The 12,046-nt window shown below is 38.0% G+C and overlaps 1 protein-coding gene across 1 annotated transcript in view; it reads right to left on the minus strand.

The window, feature by feature from the left end:
• nherf1b (NHERF family PDZ scaffold protein 1b) overlaps positions 1-9,036 on the minus strand; it is a 50,804-nt gene extending 41,768 nt beyond the window's left edge. Inside the window, exon 1 of the mRNA XM_065263076.2 lies at positions 8,354-9,036. Within this exon, the coding sequence (XP_065119148.1) occupies positions 8,354-8,851 (498 nt within the window). The 5' untranslated portion in view covers positions 8,852-9,036. The remainder of the gene's footprint in view (positions 1-8,353) is intronic.
• Positions 9,037-12,046: the final 3,010 nt, after the last annotated feature.

Below are 12,046 nucleotides of genomic sequence, written 5' to 3' on the forward strand. Positions count from 1 at the left end.
CAAACATGCCCATGCAAATCATTAATAGCGGTTTACTTCCACAAATTAATTAATATATATATTTATCTTTTTTATTATATATATATATATATATATATATACAGTACTGTGCAAAAGTCTTATGCTGCGTTTACACCACCAACCGCGGTAGAGACGTAAAGCGCAAGTGATTTCAATGTTAAGTCAATGTGAAGACGCGTCTTCAAATTTAGCCGCAAATTTGCGGCTAATTCCCGAGTTGAAAAATGTGAACTTTGGCGTAATTTCGCGCCGCGTTAACCAATCAGGAGCCTGCTTGCGGCTGTGGTGGCAGCCCCGCCCGGAGTCACTCATTCACCCAATGCTTGATATTGTTAGTAAGCAGTCACCCGGAGCTATACGACACAAGTTCTTATTTCTATAGAGGAGACAGGAATAAAAAGGACCTCGCTTGGAAGAGTGTCAGTGAGGACACTGGGCAACCTGGTAAGTTGTAATACACATTTCACTTTTGAGTCACGTGATGTTTATCGACCCCCGCCGTTTATTTTCCCCCATAGTAAGGTTACCAAATACAAACTGGTAACTCTCTTGATAAATGCAAAATCAACATCAGTCATCTTGCAAATAGACAACTACATAGCACTTGCCCCTCCCACAAGAAGCGGATTTTGCCTCTGACGCGCGTCAAATGCTTGCTTTTTCCGTGCATCTACTTTGCTCTACACGCATGAAGAGTTTGCATTCAAACTGTTCAAGCGGCAAACTAGGCATGGTAGACGCGATTTTGACGCCTGAAACACGGGTGGTGTAAACGCAGCATTAGGCCACCATGCCAGAACTAGATTTGTTGTTTTTGCAATGTTATAGTGATTATATAATTGTTTCTCAGTTTCTTTAACATAATACATCTAGAAAATACAGGAAATTTGTATGTAGTACAGTGTTTCCGCTATATACATTCAACCGTGGCGGGCCGCAACGCCTAAAACATCCCTGCCACGCCTGCGGTTGTGGATAGAAGGGATACAGCAACCGAAATCTCGCCGGATGAGCATTGTTTTATCCTAATCCTTCACCCAAACCTAAACACAAAATTTCACAGGATTCTAGGATGTATTTGTATCTCATTTAGCCAGAGCCGCTGTTTTCATCCTAAAAATCCTACCTCCAAATCTAATTCTAAACTTTTCGGCATTTTCTGTATCCCTTCTAGACAAAAACCACGGCGGCAGCTCGCAAAATAAATAAAGCTACCGAAATGTCCGCCCTGCCAGACTGGCTGTTTTAAAGAAATAAATTCCTTTCTGGATTCGCGTTGTTCACTCATTTACAATAAATAAATCTCCTAAAATATCATCTTTCCCCCATGGGTTTAGTTTCATGCACAAATAGATTTAAATCAACAGATGATGATTAGGCTACGTCTCTGTTTTGAGAAATAATAATAAAATAAATAAGCCTACACGAAATATGTTATAATTATCAGATTGACAACTAAAAAAGTATTTGAGTTGCTGTTCTTTTTTTGTGACGCGCTGTTAAACCAAAGCAGCAGAAAACACGTCATGTTTTTAATGATTTTAAATAAGCACAAGGTTTTCTCCTTATTGTGAGTTTACACAAATAAAAAAAAACAATTTTTAGTTTCGAATGTTATTTTACTTTTATCTGTATGGCAATAAATTAAGGGTAATTTAAGTTGCAAGGTCATCACGCGTATGCTTTTCACATGCGCATATATACGGACGCAGCGCTGGGCTGTGAGAAAAGACATGATTAAACTTTCGATTTAACATATTACAAGTTTTTTGGACATTCATTTGGAATCACTGTACTCATATTATCAACTTATCTGGACATTAGTTATTCAGTATAGGCTATAAGCGCAGCGCGCTGCTGACCGCTCGGCTGTCAGTCAATCTTCTGTGCTTTAGATCAACCCTCACAAAGTTTCATATTAAATGATAAGATGTTTGTCCAAAAACAAAAGGCTAAACACTGAATACTACTTATATGCGACTGCAAGACATTAATAGTCGAATCTGTTTGGAAGGAAACTTACATTATTCCCGTGGAAGAGACGGACGTTGGTAATAAAAACTTGAGGCAGACGGTGAGACGGTTTCATCTGTTTTCAGACAGCGGGATCAGGGTACCCGCGGGTGAACCGCATAATATTTGATGTAACGGGTGTAATAATATTAACGTGTCATTTGCGTTGTAGGTGCAGGTCGGGACTCAATAAGCAAGAGTAGGCTAAACTGCAGGTCTAAGGGCGCACTCACACTATCCAAACCGCGCTCGGGCGCGTTTGACCCCCAAGCCTGGTTTGTTTGACTAGTGTGATCGCTCTGTTCCGTGCCCGGGCGCGGATTGTTTAATCACGCCGCGGCCGGGTTGCAGAGGTGGGCCGGAGCGCGGTTCACTTGGGCTCAGGCGCGGAAGGCTGTGGTGTGAGCACAATCGCGCCTGAGCGCGATTCAAAAGGTGAAGACGTCAGTTGCGCGACCACTAACGTTCATCTGCCTCCGTAAAAACCTTTTGCTGCGAGCAGCGGGGTAACGTGAATGTCCGAGCTGCACACGTGACAGATCAACTAAGCAATATGATGACATGTGAGAGGGCTGTCTGTAATCGTGCACCAAATGACTCAGAATAAAAAACACAGACTTATCATTACGGTGGGTTACAGTGTTAAGAGAGCGCTTTACTTCCTGCTTTTTTCAAAACAATCGCATCTTAATGACGAAAGCGCGCCCGGACTCGGATCGATTAGAAGTAACAGTGTGAGTGCGTGCATCTGGGGGAGTAGGGAGGGGTGACAATCGCGCTGGGGCATGGTTTGGTTTGGTTTGGATAATGTGAGTGCGCCCTAACATCCAAGACCAAAATTCGACTCGATTTCGATAGGTAGCAGTTTTTAAATGGCCCTGTGCTTATTTGTGTTTAAGATCTGTCTGAAGAACGTTAAACGTTTATAGCTGCGCGATTTGCGGTGTGACCGGGTCGGGCTCTTTATGTCAAACAGGCCGGGTGTGAAATGCTGGAATAAATTGCTGCTGATGTCGGGTCAGGTGTTCTGTCAATCACAGCGGTGCGGATTATCAAACAGGACTGTGCGTGACTTTGCAACAGCTCTGTAACGCTAAACACGAGCACGAACTTGCACACTACATTAAAACTACAATGAAAGATCCGTATGAAGCTATAAAACGTATTTTTTAAGAAAATACAGTTTAGATCAAACATAGAAAAGCAATATGCTATAAATATAAGGAAAAGTAAATGACAGCATGAAAATGATAAAAAAATACATGTTAGTTTACTGTAGCCTATATTCTACATTAAAAAAATTATGTACATTTATAATCATCATGGGCGCCCCCTGAAAAAATCCTAGAGGAAACACTGAAGTATTAAAAACTGTATAAAAATGTAAACTGATGTGTCAAGTTTTTAGGGTAAACTCCCCTTCCACTTAAGCAATAGCAGGAAACTGCAGGATCCCTTAAACCTAAAAAAAAAGAGGTCAAACTAAACACCGACGATGCCTAAAGACGACATTTAGTCCTGAAAATTATATATTTTTTATTTTTATCTTAATAAAATAGATTGAAAAATAAATATGGATGGACATTAAAACTTTTAAAACAACAATTCTGGTGGTGGTGGCCTAATGGTGCATTCACACCAGCTGCGGTTGAGGCGATAGTTGGACGCTTGAACATTTGAGTTTACTTGCTTCATTCGAGCGAGAAATTCTAGTCATTCGAGACATTCACGCGGAAATTCGCGACATGGGAGGGGCTTCTGCGACTCCGATGAGACTCCGCTAGCTTCCTGTAATCGCGTCACTACTACAGCAGTATCCTGATTGGTTAACTTGGCGCAAAAAAATTTCAACTCGCATGTTCCCCGCGGCAACGCTCAATTTGCGCGAAACACATCCGCGCCGCAGGATGCCTAATCGTGTCTTTGCATTGACCTAACATGTAAATCACTCACGCTTGCCGCTTCTACTGCGTCTGGTGTGAACCCTGCATAAGACTTTTGCACAGGACTGTATAATTTACATTTTTTGGGAGACCCATTACTTAATTGAATTGAGGAAATGAGTTTACTCAATCAAATTAGTTCAGTCAACTTTTTAGGGTTTTCAGTGTGGATTAAATTTTTGTGTGATGTTTCTTATTAGTTAACACCATTTTACCCAGTGTTTGCTCTTACAATAAACATTTTTGTATGCCTGGCAATAACAATTGCTTGGATGAAGTGATTGTTCACTTTTAAATAAAAAATATATCAAGTATCATTAAAAAGCTAAAAATATATATTGAAGATTCAATATTATTAAAACAACAGCAATAAAAACTCCAAATTATGTTTCTCCCAACCTGCTTTTTCAAAAAGATTTAAATATAAAAGTACATTGATGAATTTGCCAGTCACCGATATACCTGTGTAAATGTGACAGCCAAAAGTGTCATAACTATCTGACTGCTTAACCCAACACAAAAGCACTACATTGCCAGGAGATTCCCCAGAGATATCTTATGTAAGCGCAGTCATCTGTGCACGATTGAAAAACAACCCCAGTGTCTTTACAGACCTCTAAGCAGGATATTTAAAAGGAAACTATGAGAAGAGTCATGTGGTGGTTATGAAAACATAATCATTTTAATAATCTTAATAATTTTGTCATAACAACATTCTAAAGGTGAAACTTGCTACATAAAAAGATTTATAAGTGTTGTTTTTAATTTGAAGTATTTATTATTATTATATTGAAGGTTATTATGAAACTTGGATATAGTAGTTTAAACCACTTTGTGATTGATCAGACGTTATTAGAGGTCACTAAGAAGTTACTAGTCAGAAAAGGCTTTCTCCAGGTTACTGGGAAATTGCTGAGCACCTGTTGTGAAGAACCAGAGACTGAGGCTACAATGCCAAAAGGCATTTTGGGTAATTTGGTAATGCTGATGACATGAGATTGAAGAGTGGGAGACGGTAAACAAACTTGAGCCACCACGGGGAGCCCAACTGTTCCGGAGTCTGACCTTTTTCCTCCTGACTGAGTAATGTGCTAATAATTATCACGGCTGCAGTAAACACACAAAAGCCACAGCGGTTACAACCATCTGAGCTACATAAAAAAGAAATACATGAGAATAACACAACAGGCTCTTTCTCGGACGACTTCTGGGCCACAAAAAGTCTTTGAACTTTGATCAGTTCATCATGTGTGTTGTTTCAAATGATGCTCGTGAAAAGATCTGTGTAATTGCTGGAGGTGTGAACCTGCGTGTTAAAGGTGTTTACTCAAGATCAAGGTTGAAAAGTTGTTTGCCTTTCTATGTGAGAACTCCACAGGTGCATCCCATCATGCATCAATAAGCATTATTCTGTGCCATTCTGCAGTGTGTTAAAACTAAAAAAAGCCAAAGACGTAGCCCTCTGGGTAGGATTTACATTTTACAGCAGTAAAACTTAAGTGTGCTATTTCAATGTAACAGAAGGAAACTTTTTAAAGGTAGCGGCAGCGCATTGCATTATTTTATTAAACTGAAAAACAGTAAATGCTTTTTGGTAGTAAAACAATGCTTGGTGTAGTGTTTTTATACTCATAAACCGGATGGCTGAGGGCATATACTGTGGTATGTAGTAGTTTAACTGTGTATGTATAGACCTTCATACAGGACGCCAATGTCCTGTAGTGCACATCTTAAAAGCAGACCATCAAGCCACCCACAGACAGATGGTTAAATAGGACTAAATATGTGAACTGCCAAGTGCACTACAGTGACTAGGTGTGTGTGTTTCACAGTTGTCATAGCACTCTGTTTTAATCATTGTTTAATAAAAACTTGAGGAATACAATGAAAATCATAAAATCATTGAAAGGATAAATCAACTTCCATAATATAAGTGGGATTAGTTTCTACATTGAGATTGAATGGTATTACCAGTATGTTGATCCCATGGAGTACCTCAAATTCATTTATTGATTTCACATTGACTTCAATCTTTGACATCGCCTTAATCAGTCAATATTACAGATATCAAGGTTATATTTTCACAAATGTATTAAATTATGTAGGATTTTCAGGTGCTGCGTAATATCACTACGCCTGCTGCAGCCATGTTACGGCAGCAAAGTCCTTGATTATTACACCAGAATGAGAGTATAGATCCTAGCCATATCTGCCTAGAAAATCACAACTTTTAATTTTCCGTCGGTCTTAGTACACAATGTAACTACACAAGAGTCAAGTTTTAAACAGGAAAAATATCGAAACTCTTTGGTAATTTTTAGCACGATGTTAATGGTCAAATCAGATTCAATGGATTATGCTAAGCTATGCTAAAAGTGCTAGCGCCAGATCTGGAGATCATCTGAATGGATTCCAAAAAGGTAAAAATCTTTTTAATCTATGTTTAACTCTAGGGGAGCTGGAAAATGAGCATATTTTCAAAAAAGTGGAGTGTCCCTTTAAACAATGAAGTAAACATTATGCCAATGGATGATATCATCGTCTATTGTGATGGTTGACTGACATCACGAGACACCATCATGACGCCACGCCCCCACCCCACTGCGAGTCGACATACACTAACTCTCTTCTATAGACTATAGTTAACCTAAAATCTTTGCGGAATGCTCTATAAATGAAATTGAAAATATAACTAATGCATATATGCTATTTTAAATACTGTAGTCTATGCCTGAGACGTGATGTGTGTATTATTCTGTGAAAATATCCTGTCAGGCATTTAATCTTGACATTTCTAGAATCTTGTCTTTTTACATGTTGTACATATAACTTAAAATATTTAATTTTGTACATGAAAACAGAAAATACTAATTTCTTAGTAGCCCAATTGTAGTGTCTCGGGAGATCGTGCTCATTGTTAGAGTACATAGCTATGTGGCTATGCACTGAAGCGGCAGTTTAAGATATAAACCCAGAATTCAGCGAACGCCAAGAACAAGAAAACGGGAACAACACTCCGACCGATTCACCTTGGGATTCACCGGTGCTATATGGCACTAAAAACGGTTCTTCTATGATTACTAGCAAAGAACCACTTTTGGTGCTATAGCACCGTTTGTTTTTAGAGTGTAGTCGGTTATGAATTTGTATTATAATGCCATTTATAACACTAAAACTAACTTGGAAAATTAAATGGATATGTTGGACAGAGCAATTGATATTATATTTTAAGGAAAATCAACCTAAATGTAAGTTTACTGAACTTGCTGAATAAAGTTAAAATTTAAAAAAAATTTAAGTTCAATCAATGTATTTAACTTGATTTATTTCACATTACCCACATTACTACAATTTTTCAACTTTTCCGGGTTTACAGTGTATGAAGAAAACAGAAAATGACAAAAAAAATGACTTTAGCTGGGATTACACAGGCAGGGTCACATTTTTGCTCCCAAAAAAATAATTTCTTTCTTATACGTTTTTAAAACAGAAAGGTTGTTCTTAGCAAACCATACAGCCAAATAATGGTTGTAAATGTGCCAGAAGCCTTATAAAAAGTACTACAGTAATACCATGGTACAGCATCAGATGGTAACACCATGATTACCATGCCTCACAGGTACCGGTCTGTATAATAGGCTATGGTAATATCACAGCCCCCAATGTTTGTTTCATATCAAAACACTTTAAAGTATACTAAACTTTTTATTTAACAAGTAACAATAATATTTATACCAGTTGTAGTTTCAAAGAAAGTAGGGTGATTTAAGCCAAGGGTTTTCAAGCTTCAGGATGACAACTTAGGACCCCCAGATATGATGAACCTTTTGTGAGGCCCCCTGCCTAAATATACATCAGGTAAGCGTAATATATATATTTTATGTATAGCAAATATAATTGGCTACACTTAGAGAAATACAACATTTGAGACTTTTCAAATTTTGAAACTTATCTTGTTTCACAGCAGTTTTACAAGGAAAGCTGCCTGACAAAACTAAGCGAGCGAGATAAAGGGGACAGTAATAAAGAAAACACACAAATAAAAAATATATAAATATATATAAATGATTCTGGAATGTATTTAGCAACAAATGAAAGATAAACCCCTAATAAATACATTTTTCTTTGCCTTTTTCTCTCCAAAAAATTCCAGGGGACCCCCTAGAAACTCCTGAAGGCCCCGGACCCCAGTTTGAAAAGCCCTGATTTAAGCTAAAGGGAGGCACTTTATGTCAATGAAATGAATGGATGAAGTCTCCTTCTTTACCCCCAATAATGCTGCAGTATAATAAGTGTTAGAGGTCATCATTTGAATTCACTATGGCACTTTATGTGACTTTTAGTATAAGGTGCACGTGACTCCGTTGGTTTCTTACCGTTTCCGAGCTCACTGATGATCTGTGTTCTTCCCGTGAATAAATGTAGACGGGAATGATCTCCACGTTTCTCTCCGGCACCGGCGGCGGACTGTCTCCCGGTTGGCCGTTTCCCATCACCTCCTTCTTGTCGTCTATCTCAGGCTCATCAAACTCAGGCACCGGAACTCCTTCCGTGACAAACTCCTTCACGCATATCAGCCCGTGTTTCTTCAGCAGCTGATCGGTGTTCATATCCACAACTATGAGCTCGAGGTTACCGGCGGTCGCGCGTATCCGTGCCACGACCTGCTGATGGTTGTCGGTCTCCACGCGCTCTCCATTAACAAACACGAGCCTGTCGCCCGCGCGCAGACCTGAGAACTCGGCGGGGGAATCGGGCTCGACCAGGCGGATGAACTGTCCGGTTTTGCCCTTCTCTCCGTGAAGGTGGAAGCCGTATCCATTCTCTCCCTTCTCCAGGACGCACAGTCTGGGACGCAGAGTCTGACTGGGCATCGCGTGTCTCTGTCAACTGATGATTTAATGTGAGAGAAATAAATATCGTTAATGAACACAAACCGAAGTCCTTGGATCAGATGCTCACGAGTGAATCATGTTAACCCGTCCAGCTTCAGTGAAACGAGTGACTTTAGTGCTTGTTTTAATGTGAAGGGAAACTTCTAGGGTTGTTTGTTCAGTCCCATCAACAGACAGCTGATCCAGCCCATAGAGCAGCGACTCCTCCCCCTCACACTCGTACACACATAAATCTGTACTGATTTGAATAAATGCTTTTGTTAAATGCGTAAATGTAATCTCTTAAAATAAGATAATAAGGGGTTAAGTAGCCTAATTTATGACTTTTTGTAATCTAAACTTCTAATGAAACTTCTGTCAGTTGCTTAAACAAAATTCCCCGTGATTAAAAACACAGAAAATACACATATGTTTGGAAAATATTAATTTTACCGCATTTACTCGAACTTTACACGGTTCGGACTGAAAGACTCCTGCCAGCAGGTCCGGAAGAAACTGTATCCTCGCGCCTGTCGGGAATTCTTGTAGTTTGAATGTTTAAAATCTTTATAGTTGTAATATTAGTTGTCATTTATGGTCGACAAAAACTATATGAAATATGATATTATGGTATCCTATTATGTGAGGAAATTCGCAATTAAAAACATTCAAAGAAGGACTACTTTGTCAAGCGTAATGTGTCGTGAGGCCGTGACCAGGTCATAATCCATTTGTCAATCCGAGAGCTGCAGCCTGCGGAGGTCGCATATGCAGGCTGCATACGTCATCAAGCCTGGTTTATTTACGTTAACTGAGCATTATATTCGCAAATCATAAGCATATTACAACAATTTACGATTAATTAAGAATAATAGTCAACTTCAAAATTGTTATTACTCTGAAGAAATACAGTCTTGATGACGTATGCAGCCTTGAAATGCGACCTCCGGAGGCTGCAGTCTTTGGATTGAGAAACGGCCATAATGAATTTTTAGGTACCACATGAGACGCACTGACATTTCGTATTGTCCCATTCCTAGCAATGCATATTGTAAATGTAATTAATATCTGATAAATTCATATGTAGGTGAGCAAAATAATAACAATTCAAAAAATATAATTAAATGTCACTTAAAAATGATGACTTTTTATTTTAAAGTGCACATATTTAATTGCTAAAAACAATGTTATTTTGTGTATTTGGTATAATACAATGTGTTTGCGAGCTAAAACATAATTTTCCACATACTGTACATTTTTGTAGCTTCAGATATTCTGACTTCCTCAAATGCATTGATTTTGCTGTGTCCCTGATTGGCCAGCTAATCTGTACATTGTGATTGGTCTGAATACCTCTGAGATCGGCTGGAAATGTGACTCTGTGAAATGTGAAAAATTTCCTCGCAATGCTAACAGGAGGCATACATATACAGTATGTGAACCACATAGTTAAACCCACATCTGACCCACATATATTGCCCAATTAAAGACCATGCGCACATGAAACCCATGCTGCCTAGAAAGGGGCCCACGTAGGACCCACATATCTGTCATTCAAATATTTGTTAACTCAAAAAAAAAAAAAACAACTGTTTGGTTCAATATGCTTGCGTTAGCTGTGTCTTTAAAACCAACAGTTTGAGCCCTAATAACGGTAGTGCAGACTACTTGGTTACCATGGAGACCGCACTGTCAGTGAAGAGTGTGCTTGAGATTAAATGTGAGGGATTTGTAAATAATTATACAATGTGTTAAGCCCAAGGAATGAACTTTTTACCCAAACAATTATTTATATATATACAGAGAAGAAAAATGTTTGTTCCCTAAAACTTTTCAGGTAGGAACCATTGTATAATCTAAGAACCTTTTCATGAAACAGAGAAAGGTTCTTAGGATTTTAAAGGTCCTTGTGGAACCATACAGCCAAAAATGGTTATTTTTGTGTGACATCTTCATTTTAAAGATTAAACGAAAGAAAGGGTTTCTTTAAAAAACCTGTGACTGAAAGGTTCTCAGCTGGGGAACTAAAAAAGGTTCTTCTGAGCAATCAGAACTTTTATAGCATTTGCTATTACCCAAAGTTGGTTAGGAATAAAAAATACTATATATTCTCTTGATACATGTATACATACTACATTAAAGCATTATAGCAAAAGTAGTTAAATAGTGTTTTTGGCACAAAACTTTAAAACAACATTCACACACATGTCTGTTAAATCATATTGGGGCAGTTTCCCGGACAGGGATTAGTTTAAGACAAAACTAGGCCTTAGTTTAATTAGGAAATATAACTAGTTTTAATAAACATGCCTTACTAAAAATATTACTTGTGTGAATTGTAAGGCAAAACAAAGGGTACTGATGTATTTAAACATATATCAGTACAAGTTGTTTTCTAGTTGGATAGGAACTTACATGTATTTTTAGTCTAGGACGTGTCTAATCGCTGTCCAGGAAACCACCCCTTATATTTTTAAAAAAGTCATCTTGAGTGGGCGGCGGTCATTGTACATTATGTGAGTATAATAACACAGTGGTGGGCTAATTTATATTGTCTTATATTAACTTATTTTTTAATTTTTAAACACAAAAAAATCTCCGGGGTGCACATGATTGAATGAAGTTTTCTTAAAATGATTTTTCTTTAAAAAAAAAAGTTGGATCTACGTAATTTAATTATGTACACCAGTTCAACATGATTGAATCAAGTTTTCTTAAAATGAAATTGGTTTTAATTAATGTTTATTTTATTTTAAGAATTTTTTTTAAATTATATGCAACCGATGTCCAGCATTTTTTTGCAGTGCATGTCAAAAAACACCCTTCTGTGCCCAAATTTTAGGTCTGTTTTTGTTTTTCCTGCATGCACAACGTAAGAAATTCATTCAAAAACTTCTCTATTCCCCAGATTCACGATGGCCAAGCCTGCTTTGATGTGCCATAAAAGAAATAAAGAGAGGAGATTCAAAATGACATATTGGTAACATTTGATGTTCATTTGGTTTCATGTGTTTTCAAGAAAAAATGGTCCCTGGTACCCATTCAAAAAAGTTCATATAAGTACCTCAAAGGTACACACAGTGATACCAAATGTAAACGTAAATGGTGCATATTAGGACCACTTTAGAGGACACAGCCTCTTACCAAGGGACCATTTTTTATTATTTTATCTAGTTTTTATTTCTCTTAAACATT

Source organism: Paramisgurnus dabryanus, chromosome 3, assembly GCF_030506205.2.
Source record: "Paramisgurnus dabryanus chromosome 3, PD_genome_1.1, whole genome shotgun sequence".
NCBI classification, from domain to species: Eukaryota; Metazoa; Chordata; class Actinopteri; order Cypriniformes; family Cobitidae; genus Paramisgurnus; species Paramisgurnus dabryanus.